This window comes from Molossus molossus, unplaced genomic scaffold, assembly GCF_014108415.1.
Source record: "Molossus molossus isolate mMolMol1 unplaced genomic scaffold, mMolMol1.p scaffold_m16_p_9, whole genome shotgun sequence".
In the NCBI taxonomy this organism is placed as follows: Eukaryota; Metazoa; Chordata; class Mammalia; order Chiroptera; family Molossidae; genus Molossus; species Molossus molossus.
In genome coordinates, this window is record NW_023425403.1 from 20,998,847 (window position 1) to 21,015,670 (window position 16,824).

The window sequence follows — 16,824 nt, forward strand, 5'->3', positions numbered from 1 at the left end:
ATTGATGTTTCCCTCTCTCTCTCTCTCTTCCTCTCTCTCCCTCCCACTCTATCTGTGCAAAAAATGGAAAAATGTCCTCGGGTGAGGATAAAAAAAAAAAAAAAAAAGAAAGAAAAGAAAAATATCCTTGGATGAGGATTTAAAAAAAAAACACAAAAAATGCAGTAAGACCAAATGCATGGGTGTTTGCCATTCTGACATACATCAGTTTGTCCTAGAAAGTCCCAATTTAATTTTGTCCTTATTTCATATAGGTGGAGTGGAAATTTACTTTAAATATCAGCATACATGAACAACCTTTTCATAGCCATTTGAATTGCAATAAAAGTTTTGGAAGCATACTTACAAATGTTATCTCATGGCTCAGCCAGATGATGAAACATTATGAATAAAGTATTAAAATAAACAAATACAATCTAATGGCACATTTTTGGTTTTCTTAACTTACTTATTTTCCAGGTCTGATAGGTCTAGTTTTCATAGATCTGATTTAAACTTGAATTTAGAAGCCAGACCAACTAGATTTAAATTCCCAAAGATACCACAAAATTTGGGGCACAACTAAAATAACAAAATAAACACGTGGCAAGATCAACTTTTGGTTGATATGAGGGCCCAGTAGAACTAATCTTTCTGAAAAATAATTAAGAATCCAAAGTAATCACACATATAAACCAGTTTATTAGATTGTCAGTGATACTTTGAGACATATTCAAGTTATTTTATTTTGCTTTATATAAACAGAAGAAGGGAATAAAGTTTTAAACTTCAAGCTTTGTTCAGCATGTGTGCAGTTAGCATCCACAAAAGCACCATTGGATATGGAAGAATTAGCACCACAGAATTTTAGGACCTAACTGTTAACATGCATCACTGAAAAACTTGGAACATGAAAACAGAAGAAGTACATGGTATGGTCCATTATAAACAATACAAGGCAATTTATGATTTGTTTTCATACAGTACAATACAATCACCAACCAATGAGAACCTAAGTACAATACAGGACAAAAAACACTTTGTACCCTGTTAACACTAAAGCAGTTACAGATTTAAAAACATGTTTCTTATGAGAGGCAGTGGACTGAAATGATCACTCCTCCTCAATTTTTAAATTCAGAGTTATATAGTTACATGATCTCTTAAGAAAGTATTTTCAAATTTATGTTTCTATCTCAATTTTGACAAATTGTGTTTTGAAAACTGAAAAACTTGATAAATTAGAAAACAAACAAACAAGGCTGATAGAGTCAAGAAGTACTCCAGTGTGGTGGAAGACATTCCACATAAGATCAGTTTGAAAAGGTTGCCAGTGGTTTTGACACTTGTCTTCCCTTCCGTGGAGGAATGTCAAGTATAGAAGCTTTGCATTCACGATGAACTTCGGTTCATTTCTTTCACTCAATGCCTTTATTCTGAAGTGTAACATAAGAGACATTCCTTATTCCTCAACAGTTTTTGTAGGGTCATAGGGCTGTTCCTTATGCTGGATTTGACAACAGTGAAAAGGGTTGATATTCTCTCTGGATTTAGAGTTATTTGTGAGCTAAAGAAAAAATATTAATTTATATTTAGCATGTGTGAAATTTTAAAGGGAGTTTCACTATTTTCACAGTACAAACCCATAATGAATATCATTGAAAACCTTTCTGCTAGAAAGCATGTAACAAACCCTCAATTTTAAGTTGGGTCTAGGCCAATTTTGGCATACTAGATTACTGTATAAGAAATGTGCAATAAGGATAGATAGATACAGGTATATTCAGATCTCAATGCATTGATGTCAAGGAAAATATATTTTAATCACCAAGAGAAGAATATACCCCGAAGCATCTATGCAAACACATGAATCAATCATGTGTCTGCCCAACTTCTAATTCTGGAATAGTGATAACAGGGTCATTTAGGAAAAAGTACTCAATTACAGTACGGCAGCAATTTTATGTTGTATATTTTAACACCAAAACATTTTTGAAAATAGATTCAGTACTATACGGTAAGTTTACAATTCACCATTTCTATACTTGTAATACATGCGTTTGTTTTCCCAGTTTAAAAAAAAATCCCACTAGGACCAACATCTTTTAGAACAACAGTCTAACATTAAACAAAACCCTCTAGAGAAAATATTTTTAGCATTACAGAAATTTGAGAAAAGTCTGTTACTCAGCATCACAAAATACTCAATAGATCTACATTTACGATTGTTCATGCCATGACATTAACACACCTTTGGGTTAATATATCTTATTGTAAAAAGAAACAAAGAAACAAACCAAAGAATTAGCATGGAATTTATCTTTAGTCTGTCCTTGGTAAGACAAGACCGACCTCTGATAAACTTGACTCCTTTCCATAAGGATAACTGTGTCTATGAAGCAGCATTTACATTTAATAAAACACATTTTTAAACTAGTGATAGAAAGAATGCCACAGAGAAAGAATTAAAGAAAAATTATAAACACGTATTTTTTTTTTTCTTAAATGAACTGCTCCCAAACAAAAAAGAAAGCAAAGTTTGTTTATTTTGAAATATTCTTCTGTTGAAAAACATTCTTGGATAAAAGCTAGCCTATCCTTATTCATGTCAGGAAGATGTAAGATTTCTCTTGAAAAGAAATTTAACTTTTGAAAAAAATTATCTCCTGCTTTTCTGTTGAATCAGCTCCATTGTATAAATCAACTAGTAATTTTCTGAAGAGAAAACAGCTATACACAGCAGCACACCCAGGTCACTATTTCAGTTTGATGACTCACCAGGCATGGCTGACTTGAGCACAGAAGAAACAGAACTGATTTCTTAATGTTTTAGTGTTAACATTAAAAGAACCTCAACGAAAACAAAATGGAGTTATGACAGGCTGGCTTAATAGTTTTGATTACCTTTACATTGACCAACATTTCAATACAAGAAAGTACAAATTAAAAATAAGATCTAAAAAATAAAAGCTGTCTAAAATTGTTCAATGAAAACGCCTTAACATTTTACATTGTAACCTCAAATGATTGTAGACTTAGACTAACAGTTTTGCCACTATCACATCACTTTTGTTACTTTTGAGTTTTATTTCTGTATTGTTTATTGGTTATATTATGTAACACAATTTTCTGGTAAGTTAAAATAGTTTGACTTATTACATTATATAAGAACTTTAGAAAAACACATAAGTAGGATACATTTATAAAAGGATAAAGAATATTTTATGGGATTTTAGACAAATTCTATATAGATAAATAACTAGTTCAAGGTAATAAAGTGCCTTCGTTTCCAGCTAATTAATTTTTCATTAAAATATTTTAAGGCTTTATAATATCAGAAGTTTGATAATATATGGGTTTTAGAATTAATTAGTATTCTTTTGTAGTACTTATTTCATTTAATCCTTTAATCCATATTAGGTAATTTTTAATAATTAGGAGCTTAAAAAGATACAATTTGGATTGTAAATTCTGAACTCATTTTGTGAGGAAAAGAAGAGATGTATGATTTCTAAGTGCTATGATTTTTACCTAAGACTTACATGTTGCTTCTGAACAATTTAGCTTATGTCATAATATATAGCAGCCAATACCCCTCAAAAATTCAACAGAATATTTAATCCCATGGCAAATAGGACCATCATTTCATTCATTCATTTATTCTGTTGTCTTTACATTGTGCAGCTTCAAATGAAAAAGAGCATAAAAAAAATCTAAGATAAATTCTTCACAAACAAGCACAATAAATATTTTTCATTGCAACAGTTTATGTATAATCTGTATTGATGCCACCATCTAAAGTTAAAGAATTTATATTTGTTTTCATTTTGCTTCTACCATTCATGAATATGTCACAATGAATACTGGTAACCCCACAGAAGTATGTATAATAGCTATAATCATAGAGGATTCTCTTTCTTCTCCTCAGCTCTCTTTGGAGGATATGAGGGTATTTAAGCACAGCTGTGTACTTAGTTGTTTCAGCAGCTTTAGATTTTAAGATAAATTACAATTATATAGACATCAACTACTCAATTGGTTATGACCAATAAAAACTAATTAAAACATTTGAATATTACATTTCAGGAATTTAGTTATTTTTGTCAGAAAATTACTAAAGTGAGGCACAAGAGTAAATTGCCATGACACCTAAAATGCTTTGCTAATTACCATTGGATTAATTTAAAATTGTTCCTTAAATGAAAGGTTTTTGAGGTTAGGATGAAGGAGGAAAGCAAAAACTCATTGCAAAAAACATGGTTTAAATTAAATGTCCCACATAATTAGAAGAATAGGAACTACCAGTAGGAAAAAAGTGCTACTTGTAAAATTGGGTTTGGTTTTTAATTAAAGCCTTATAAGGGTAATTCCTGGGAATTAAAAACATTTTAAATGGCATAAACGTTTATACTTGCACATTCCCTTACAAAAGTGCCACAAGTTACCAATTTTTTTTAAATGCACACAATGCTACTTTTCAAAATACAAGTACATGTAAAGTTTTACTTTTTTCATAATAGTATAGTACAGTTTCACAAACTTGGCACAAATATAACCAGGACGGTGAATTTTAACTTCCTAAATACAGTATTGTGTATTAAAGAAAAAAACCAAAACTTAGAATCTTGGTCATGAGATTCAGATCCAAGTCTAGCCAAAGCATTCCCATAAAATGCAAAAACATCATGAGAGTTTATTTAGGTAAGTTTTAGTAATATTCTGCCATGCAATTCACAGACATACGCTTTTTAAAAAATATTGGTTTAGTTATCCTGTTTTAATCTGACTATATATTATACTTACTCTCTTTAATCACTGAAGCTATAATACATGTAATAACTGAGTTTTAAGAACAGTATTAAACACTGAGGTTTCTAGCCTTACTTGCTCATTTTTGTTAAGCATATAAAATGGTTTGATGCATGGGCTATTAATTTTTATGCTTCTATCTCTATTCTAAATAGAAACACTAAATGGAAATGTATAGAAATAATATAATAAGAACAAAACATGAGACCAAAGTACCAATATATAGAACAAATAAGATAATCAGCAAATGTGTGAAAGTTCTCCATATTAATAAATTTCTTAAGTCAGGGGAAGACAATAAAAATTAAGATCTCTTTACTAATAGTTTATATTAATATATATTTTAAAAATAAATAGCATGCATATAAGGTTAAACTTTAAATATTTTCATTGTTTGTTAAACTAGACATGTGTCTCATTATAAACTGAGACCCCCCCAAAAAAAATCATATTGTTCAGAGGAAGGAGAGAATGTAAGGTTACAATTCTCAATGACAAGTCATCTGTCTTCTATTATGCCACAGGCTAAACATTGTTGGGTAGAACCTCATTTAATTAGGGTGAAAATGCTGGTAAAAACATAAAAGTACTAATGTTAAAATTAGGAGTAGTTCATCATCACGAAACATAAAATGACTATCAAAAGAGATCCCCTTCCTTTTCCAATAGTTTGAGAATCTCAATCTTGAGTATAAATAATGATTATATAAAAGTATGTAAAAGAAATGCCCAATTCTATAAATTCTTCATCTTTGGATAATGTAGAATGACATATAAATTGGTATCCTAATCCTCTGAGGGAATTAACCAACTTTAAAAACATTAAGTAAAATCAGAAGGGATCAGGCATATATCATTGATAACAACTCTCCCAAACCCAGGACACTGACAGGTGAATCACGGAAAGGTTAGATTTGTTCTACATAATTTAACAAACCTTATAGTTTCTGAGTATTAAAATATAATCCCTTGTTGGTAAATAATAGTCTTAGTGGCAACATTTAAAAATTGTTAGAGAACTACTTCAAATAAACATCGAAATGCAGATTTTTAATAGAAGCTGCAGACATGGGGAAACTAAACACTATATGTGATATTCCAACCTGATTTAGTTTATGTAGTACCCAAAATAATGTAAGATTCCACAATCTCTCTTACCAATACACAGATATTTTCTTGACTTTGCAAAACGTAGGCAATTGTATTTATCTAATTTAGCTTTTCCCTGGTAGCAGTCCTATAGTGATGACAAAAATACTGAACATACCTATGAGAACCATCCTACAATATCACTTGTTTTCTATTGTTCAGCTCTTTTATAGCACCTTTCACTTCAAAAATGCCCTGCAATTAATTATAATAATTTCTCACTGTATTTGCTACGAAAAAGGCAAAGTTAATAAATCGCTTGTGCAGTGGTGGAGCTAGGCAGGGTTTTAAAAGGTCTTATGTATCTTCTCTGCCCTGTAGGCAGTTATGTAGCATTGCCCTATGCTATGTATCTACACCACATGCTCCTTGGGTCCAAAGACTAGATCTTGTTGCTGTGTAACCAGACCTTGCAGAATGTTTAGTTCATGCTATATACAATAAACATCTGTTGATTTAATAATGAGAAATGGGATTGAGAAAACAGAACCAAGAGCCTTATCATATGGCCCCTCACCACCACCTTCCCCAACTGAAAAGCTATGCTCGCTCACTCTTGCTTCTCCATTACAATAGGGTAGGAAGTCTTACTCATCTTACACAATACGGTAGTATTACTCTTAAATCACCATGGCAGAGCCCATATGGTATGTGTCCTCCAAAGTACCAATGACATGATTGACTGTTACTACAACTACTTCTAACACTTTGAATTACTCACCTTTCCTTTTGCCCAGTATTTAAATTAAAAGTTGTGCCTCTGCATATGGTAAAGCTAACTCAGGCATGAAGAATCAAAGAAATAATTCTCACAGCTTCAATCATTAGTAGGAATATGGAAAATATAAGAAGGAAAGGCAGTTATACATATATAGCAAAAGGAATTGGGAACTAATGGTTCTTCAATTTCTTGGAAATTAGTTCAGAAAAAGTGGGATCCTTGTGAAGATGGTGATGTTAGTGAACTAGGTGAATGCTGAGGTTAAGCTAGATCACGCCGAGTCTCTTTGAGTTCTAAAATTCTATACCATGCTAACTGATTCCTCCTCTGATAAGATGGTCATCTGTACAGTGGTCAAAGTTTATTTTATTTTAAGAAAAAAAGCATAGACTAAAAAAATTTGATGTTTTGGAACTTTTGAGCAGTTATTCACAGTTGTAAATATTAAACATTGCCTTTAACCCACCATTACTTCTTCTTTTGCAACAATACCATGTAAAGCCTTTTAAATCCTGAATACATCTACTCAAATCATGTCAATATCATGTAGATATATTATACTTTGTACTGTCAGCAAAATTAGTAGCTCAGAGTTTGCTCCCATTTCTACTACTTTACATGAATGTGTGCCCTAAAGAACAGGCCTGACATTCAAGACCTCATTTCCAATGTCAAAGAGAGGAAAGTAACATTATTTCTTATAAAGATTAGAGTTCTGGTTTTAAACACATCAATGGAAAAACAAATGGTTATGATAGCAAGTTTGAATCTCAAATTTAAATTGCTATACATGTTAATAAAAACAGAACTATTAACCAGAACATTTTGACTGAGAAGCAACAAAAACATTATTAATTCCAAAACTAGGAAGCAAAAATCCAATTTTTATTAGCCAGAACCATACATACATAGGAGAAAAAAATGATTTACTATCGGCTTTAATTTCGGGTAAGCTAAGACTTTTCAAAACACTTCAAGCAGCATGTACTCACTGGAAATCAGGTTCACACCCTTCTAACACTAAACTGATATCATTACTCATACTCAGATGGGAGTAAGGGCCATAGTCTCATTTTCCACATGGCAACAAACATTATTGGCAGTTAATTAAAATTTATTACCACAACTAAAATGATGATAAACTGCTGAGAGAATTCTTGGGTACCAGTCAAAAGTAGTTAATCATCTTTATCATTTAGAACATGTATCCTTGAGGCTTAGTATGCTAGCATTGTAAGTCCTCCTACGGGTTAAATTATAGTAATGAGATTCTCTTGGTAATTTAAATGTTACTGCCTTTTTGTAAGAAATAAGACTTAGGATACACTCTACAATAAAGCAAGTCGTGTGAAAGAAATGGTTCAATGCAGTATTTCTTGAAGTTGCAGAATGAAATATGAACATGGCAAAATAATTTAGGAACCTGGAGAAAATAAGTATGACTGGGAAAAAGGAAAGTATGTGTTTTTAGTGATAGGTAGAGAGACAAAATAAATGGAGAAAAAAAAAAAAAGCAAAAGAGATTCAGAGAATGGGAATAATCTGGAACTTTATTAATATTCTCTCAGTAATCTGGCAAAACTTTTTATTTCATTTGAGTTCCCTTTCCCATTGAACTGATAGAACCACTGCAGTACCATATGGTTATTCTTTCCCTTGCTGATAGTTGTATAAACATTGAAATGACACACTCATTTTCATCAAGCTAAGGAAGTGCCTGTTGTGTGTGCCGTTGGTATGTGACACAGTGTTCTGGGATCTCTAGATGGTTCTGCAGGTTCTTATTTTAGAACCTTAAGGAAGGATATGGTGCCCTGGCCAGTTTGGCTCAACGATTAGAGCATCAGCCCACAGACCGGAGAGCCCCGGGTTCAGTTCCTGCTAAGGGCATGTACCTCAGTTGCACTTTGTCCCCGGCCTCGAATGGGGTTATGTGGGTGGCAGCCACTCAATGTGTCACTCTCATGTTGATGTTTCTCTCTCTCTCCCTCCTGCTCTATCTGAAGATAAGTGCAAAAATGTCCTCGGGTGAGGATAAAAATAAATAAATAAAAATAAAGAAGGATATGGTAAGGATTGGGAGGGACCAGCCAAAGGCCAGCTCAGTCTTCTCCTTCATTTAGTTATGTCAAAATTCAGACTCCTTTCCGGTAAGAATGGAATTCTCTTGAAAAAGAACAGAAGAGAGTAAAAATTCCTCCGTTGGAATTACTAGTACACAATTTACGATGGCCTACTAGAGAATCACAGTATAACCTTTGCTTAGGTTTATTGCCACTCCCCAGAATCTCAATGAATCTTGGCTTGAAATTGTAAAATTTAGGTAAATTCAATTAGAACTTTCAGAAAAGCAAAAATACAATCTGGATATTGCTTTCATTGTATCTATTCTCATTTATATAAATTATGATCAAAGTGAGTGTCTAATAATAGTTCATAAGGTCTATGTTATATAATTTTAAGAGTACATAAAACCTACTGAGGTACCATCATATTGATAAACAATGAAAGGTTTTCTTCCAGCATGTTTTGATAATAAAGATATCATGAAAAGCCCTGACCTGTTTGGCTCAGCGGTTGAGCGTCGGCCTGTGGACCAGAGAGTCCCGGGTTTGGTTCCCACTAGGGGCATGTACCACAAAAAAAAAAAAAAAAAGATATCATAAAAAATATCTCCTCACCTGAAATTATTTTTTACATTTACTTCGAAAGGTCAAAGCAGAAATAAAAGTGGAGAAACAATAACAGTTCTGTAGCCATTGCAACTACTGAAGTGCACTCTCTGTTTTTATATTATTTTTTTCTTAATTTACTTTTAGGAAGGGAGAGGGAGAGAGAGATAGAAACATCAATGAGAGAGAATATTGATTAGCCACCCCCTGCATGACCCCCACTGGGGATTGGGCCCACATCCTGGGCATGTGCCCTGACTGGGAATTGAACTGGTGACCTCTTGGTGCATGGGACCATGCTCAACCACTGAGCCACACTGGCCGGGCCACTCTGTTTTTAATAGAATAATTTAGTTTCTCAAAAGAGTACCTCTGATGCATATAACATTAATTAAGATGAGAGAATTGTTTGAATATTAGGAGCACTGTCATTTAATATTAATATTAAAGGTTACTTTGTTCCCTTCATTATTACTATAGGTTTGCTGCCATGATTTTAATAGTAGTATGTGTCAATTAATATACTCAGTAAAGGTCTGCTTACTTCTTACCTGTTAAAAAAAATATATCATCAGCAATAAAAAGGAACAATTTGTTGATAAACTGAACAACATGGATGATCTTTAAACTATTAGGCTGAGTGAAAATGCAAAACATAAAAAATACATGTTACTTTATATGAAATTTCAGAATAGATGAAACTAAGTAACCTGTGGCAACAGAAATAAGATCAGTGATTGCCTTTGGAAGTCAGGATGGGGATGGTGGGAGTGTTGACTGGGAAGGGGGTCATGGGAATTTTCTGGGGTGAAAAAATGTTCTGTGTTGATATTCATCAAAACTGACTAAATGGTATATTAAAATATGAGTATTTCACTTCATGTAAATTATACTTTAATAAAAATGTTAAAAAGCATTACTGCTAAACACAATATTCTTGCTGAAGCATCAGAGGTTGGATAGCATTTTTCTTTTTTGCATTTCAAAACTTCTCTCTGTACACTGTCCCTTAGAGAGCACATATCTTAGAACGAGATCCATGACTAACAGTGTACAGAGGACATGGAATTTATATCAGGGCACTGAACCAAAACAGGTTGTTACTGAATAAAAAAGAAGACAAATTCTTTTACGGACTATACTAAATGTATTGGTTCTAAAAACAGATCTAAAACATGTTTAAAAAGTACCCTAGGATAGAAAAGGTTTCCAAGTCAGATTTGTCATTGTGAAAATACTAGTTTATAAAGCCATAAGATCAATAAAACTTGGTTCAAATGCTACTTAAAAGTGATCGTGGCAGTATGGCCTTCATTCTTTTTTGGTTTCACAAGGATGCGTAGATACTGGTGAAATAAGTAGTATTGAAAGGAGACTGATTAGCTTAAAACATTTAGGTGGAAAGAAAACAAGATTTTACTTTATGCTACTTCGTGCATAATCAAGTATATATATCTATCACATTTAAAACCATTTCAAATGCCTAATTTTTGGTAGCCTCACCATTTCAAATCTAAAGGACCACGTGTTCATCAGCTTTATTAAAGAGGTTACACGCAGAGTCAAAATATCTCATGAGTTCCCAATTTTTCTATAGAAATAACCTTGTAACACTATCTGACAATTCTAGAAATAAATAAGTAAAAAAAAATTCTACTGGTTCTGAGAAGAGAATAGTAGTATCCCCCATAGAACTTATCTATGAAAAATGACAAATATTTGTGGACAAAACTAAAACCGTAATCAAGTCAGATATTTATTTCTCCAGTTTATTCCTTTTTGTAATTCTAATTCAAACCCCCCAAAAGTTTATGCTGTTGTAAATCCACATTTCGTACAAGCACATTTTAAATATATAATTTTACTATTCATCGTCACCTCCACCTGAGATTGGGGGGGGGGGGGGTTGAAAGAATAAAAAAGGAAGCAATTTCCCTAGCACAATGCCTGATCTATGGGAGGAAACTCAACTATTTGTTGAATAAATAACTGAATTTTCTCTCAAATTGCCATTTCCTACCTCACATATTGGCTCCTTACTGCACATTAAAAATTCAGTGTAACTTGAGAGGAAAGGCACAGGCACATCCGTAATTAGTGGGGAAAAAAAAAAAAAAGCACTAAAACCCTTAAGCCACATGTCATTATTGCTCCTACTGCTATTATGACATAAAAAAAAATCACATAAATATAAATCAACACAACTGTAAAACAACAATAAATTGGTACAAGATAACCTATATTTTTAGCTATAAAATTTTCCTTTAAAAAACTCAATTAATGACATTAAAGGGCATCGTTTGCTTCCCTAGCATCAACAACACAAACATAGGTAATTAATAGACTGGATAGCTGTGTGATGATGTTTCATGTAAACATATCTGAGATAGTGAGAGGTTTAAAGGTTCATAAGTACCAAAGAAAAACAGAATACCAAGTGGTAGAAGACAGAAAAACAAAACAAAACAAAAAAACAGTTCAAGATTACATGAAATGAGTGAAAGCTCAGAATCAAGATGATGGTTTGTAGGAGCCTCTTTAGGGTAGTGACAGGGGCTTAAATTATATATTTACTATCCTGAAACCAACTATCAAAGAGCTTTTTTTCAGAGTCAAAATGAACCACAAACATAATTTTGTAGTGGTGTTTTCAATTTTAAAATAAACAGGTGAAAAAACTCTTCCCGCTGGGAGAAGAAAACATATTTCGAATGAATCTCACATACTATCTTCCACTGATTTTGAAGCAAAGTAATAGACATTGGGTAGTGGAAGGACTACTTAATAGGTCTAGTTCAAGTTCTAAAATGACTAAACAATTATGAACAAGTTACATGACATTTAAAATGTTTTCCTATGTTATAAAATGAGGGTGTTACATTACTCCAAAGACTCCTGCAGGCAAAAAAATAAAAATAAAAAAAATAAAAGTTGATGGCAGATTTAGACAAGAAAATCTTAAGTTGTCAAGTCACTGTGGATACCTACACCAATATGAGGAAACAGGTCAACGTTAATCCTTCTACTAGTGGGGCCAATAGTCCCCAAATCTGGCAAACTGCCCAATATTATTTTTTCAAAAAAGGAAACAGTAGTTTTGAGTTACTCCAGCAATAACCATATGCTGTGGTATTTTCCAGTCTGTGGATAGCTTATTTTCTTCATGGTGTCTTTTGATGAGCAGAAAATTTTAATTTTGATGAAATCAAAAGTTTATAGTTTATTAAACTAGGTGAGTGCTTTTTGTTTCCTGTCCAGTTGTGCACGTTCATATATTCAACTGAAAACAGTTTCAAAAGATAATATCCAGCCCAACTCCCTTGCTACTGCTACGCTTGAGCATTCTTGCAGTGAAAGGAGACTCTCTTCCAGTTTTGCATTAATTTTGCTGTACTTTCTAGGGAATGGTCCATTTTATGGATTGGGAAGAATAATGATGTTATTAATATTTATATAATGCTTATTATGTGACAGAAACTTTGCTAATTGCTTCGTGTTACCTTGAGACATTTAATTTTCTTTAAGAGAATTACAGTGGACTGTGGTTCTGTGATGGCACAGAACCTCATCTGTTTTATTATTGATACATCCTCTGGATCTAGACGATCATCCAGCACATAGTGAGTCATTAGTAAGTATAAACTGAATGCTGATTGAATAAACTCACAATAACTCTATAAAGTTATATAATTTGTCCCAAAGTTCACAGTGACAGAATTTGGACTTGAACCCAGGACTGGATGACATTAAAGTCCGTGTTCTTTTTATCCTCACCCGAGGATATTTTTCCATTTTTTGTACAGATAGAGTGGGAGGGAGAGAGAGAGAGAAACATCGACGTGAAGGGACACATCGAGTGGCTGCCACCCGCACGACCAACCAGGGCCGGGGACAAACTGCAACCGAAGTACGTGCCCTTAGTGGGAACCGAACCCGGGTCTCTCTGGACCTCAGGCCGACCCTCTAACCGCTGAGCCAAACCAGCCAGGGCAAAGTCCGTGTTCTTTATCATTCTGTTCCAGGGTCCCTGAGACTGCCTGATAACTCTGGAGTGGGGTGGGGGCACAGAACCTAAAAATACTGCTGAAGTTACTGCTGTTGTTTAAAAGGGTGAAGGAAATGGATTAAAATTATTGTCGTTTCATTCCTGTCACAGAAAAAAGCAAACATGGAATTTCTATGACACTCCTTTCTGATTATTCTAGTAAAATTGATCGTTACATTTATAACTATGTGACAATTTGTGCAGATTGAGCCAATATGAAACTTTAGTGGCCATAGAAATATAGGGACAGAAGAATTCAATCAGCATATAAGAATTTTAATTCAGCCCTGGCCGGTTTGGTTCAGCAGTTAGAGCATCGGCCTGCGGACCAGAGAGTCCTGGGTTCGGTTCCTGCTAAGGGCACGTACCTCAGTTGCAGTTTGTCCCCGGCCCCGGTTGGGGTTGTGTGGGTAGCAACCACTCGATGTGTCTCTCTCACATCGATATTTCTCTTTTTCTCTTCCCCTCTCTCTCCTTCCAGCTCTGTCTGAAAATAAATGCAAAAATGTCCTCAGGTTAGGATAAAAAAAACAACAACAAGAATTTTGAATTCAGCCTGTTAATTCCTTAGCCACGATGCTACTGAACCATGGATAACTGGGAATGCTAGGAGCAAGGTCATTTTATTTCATGGAATTTCCTAGTTGACAGAGCTTTAACTACAATGCTTTTAACCCTATTGAAATTGAATCCTACTGAAGCTTGAATAAAAATAATACAGTGAGTGTGGTTAAATTGTGTGTGTGAATGAGAATACTTCGGAGCTCTAGAACCTCTGTGGTTAACAGCTATAATTACTGTATAATCATGTAAATAAAGGTGGGTTCTTGGGTTAATTCAATAAATACTCAGAATATCCCTTTCAAACACGTTTTTGAAAAAGCCTGCTTCCCACTTATTATGTGAACATTTATCTCTTGTTCATAAGAGTGTAGGGAAAAAATATGTTGTTAAAATTTAATTATTAACTAAACTTACTTACAAGTGAAGTACTGTAGTTTTATGTCTTACATTTTCTAAATAACATTTTTTTGAAGGGTACACTGCAAAGCAGGTACCATGATCAGACTTGTGTCAATAGGACAGGAAGGAATCTTTCTGTATTTTAGTCTTTAGGATTGAGTTCTGGAAGGTTCACTAAGGTGGAAAGCCCAGGCAACAAGACAAAATAATAGAGAGGGATCAGAGACTGAGAGATTTGAGGTGAAGAGGCTGAATCTAGGCAAGTGGTTTGTGTATACTGAATACCAATATTATAACTTGATATGCCTTCTTCCTGGGCTAAACCCGATAGTTGATTGAGTGCAGAATTGAGCCTAAAGATGTGACAAAAACAGGAAAATATGTAGATACATTAAAAATAAATTACTTATAAAAATATGTGTTTAATTGTACCAAATCCTGATTTGAAGATTACTATTTAAAATTTCTATAGTGTTATTATGAAGGCTTCGAGGAGCAGTGGTTTATAAACCTTGGTATTAGATTGTGTCACTAAGTGATCTCAGAAAGTCATTTAACCTGCCTGGCCCTGTTTTCTCCATCTGTTAAGTGAGGTTAATGATACTGAACTAAACTGACCTAAGTCAGTGTTTTCATCAGAATGAAATGAGAAGCAATACGTGAAAGAATTTTGAAAAATATGTGAAATTATATGTAAATTATTATAATTTAAAATTCCATATTCTTCCCCCATATTCTTTTTACATTTAATTTAATTAGAAACTATTTCAGAATTAATGGAAATATTATGGAAAAACCTTCAGGACTAATGAATCTTTTGTACCAGTAAGTAATTGAATTTATCCATTGTTGGCTATTAATTGCAATGCATCTACAGTGAACATTATTATAACTTCTGATTTACTAACAGTCACAGTAGAATCAGGCTTATTTCATTTGGCTAAGACATTAGTGAAGTATTCATAGTTGAGAACACTGATGGAATTTTTAAAAACCAGACATATGGACAGAAAAGGAGTTTGTGAACATAGTTTATATGTGATGAGAGTGAAATAAATGAAAGGATGAATAAATACGAACTAGGGAAGGGAGGGCAAATATGTGACATGACTCTCGCCACTCCTTGCCTTCCTCATCCTCTCCCCAACTGAACGCCCCACGCTCACACAGCAATCACACGGTCTTTCATGATGAGCCTTCATGTGGCTTCACAATCATCTCCAACCTAGAGCTAGGAAGTCATCACAGCTTGAATGAAATAGGCACATGAGATGAAATAGAATTATTATTTTCATCCTCAGAGATTTGGCATGGGGAAGACTGAATTATTATTTAAAATAGTATCACTGTAGTTCTCTAAATTTGCATCAATGAAATACATTTTGAATACTATAAAAGAATATAAATAATTAATCATATTTAAAGGATAAATTGTTAAAGAGAAAATAACACACAGCATTTTATAATAGATAGCTTTAAACACTTCTATATATACCAACACACTGCCCTGAAACATGGCAGGTAATAAGATTAATATCTGTTGAATAAAAAAATGACAGTTTGATTAAGCTCCAACAGCTGCTTTGAATCAAATAATTTTCGACATGGCACACTGAAAGCTAATGGTGGTGAAATATTTTTATTTTGTAAAATGTTGTATTTCTATTCCTCAGCATAGGGCCTAGCACAGAGTAGTAACTCAATATCCACTGGGTGAATGGGACAGAATCATTTATCTATAAAGCAAGAGAAAAAATATTTTTGAAGTAAAATTCGGGATACGCAGGAAACAAAAGATCCCATATTCTACCACAAACTAACTTGTGAGTCATTCTTTGAAATAAAGTGACACAGTGTTTCTTACCAGGTTTTTAAATGATCACTTTCATTCCCACTTGTCCCCATTTTGATTTGTCTGCTAAGTACTGTGATCCTGAAGCAACAAGATTTCAAAGGCAAAAAGAGAGCCGTGATTTTTAAGTGAAGAGAGATGATTTCCGTAATCAGCACAGGTATAGAGGGGAAGAGAAAAGAGGAAGAAACAGTCTCTAAGTTTAAACTTAAATTCAAGTTACAATGATAGGAATTTATATGGGAAACGAAGTTTAAAATTTTAAATATATTTAATCAAGTTTTAGGCTGTGTCTAAAAAAAATCGTTTGGAAGTGGAAGAATGGCCTATTTAAGCTTTGTGTACAGGGTCAAAAGAGATCTATAAAGTTAAGTGGCAGGGTAAAGAGGGATCTGGGCAACTTAGAGCAACAGGGCACTGAAACACGTCAGTGAAGCTACTAAATATGAAGGATGCCAAGAAGGAAAGGATGGTTAATAAATTCCAGAGGAAACAAAGAGGATCTGGAGAAAAATTAAAAAGGCCACAGAAGGAAGTCAAAAGTAACTTTAAGTGAAGTTTCTCTAACTCTAGGGATATAGAAATTGAAAGGGTTCTTAGGGATAATCTATTCTGATCCAATCCCTACACTGAT

General features: G+C 33.6%; 1 protein-coding gene across 1 annotated transcript in view; it reads right to left on the bottom strand.

Annotated features, from left to right (window-relative positions):
* Positions 1-664: 664 nt before the first annotated feature.
* The window catches only part of PURG (purine rich element binding protein G), a 35,678-nt gene continuing 19,518 nt past the window's right edge, over positions 665-16,824 (bottom strand). The window contains exon 3 of the mRNA XM_036250211.1: positions 665-1,546. Coding sequence (XP_036106104.1) covers positions 1,442-1,546 — 105 coding nt within the window. The 3' untranslated portion in view covers positions 665-1,441. The remainder of the gene's footprint in view (positions 1,547-16,824) is intronic.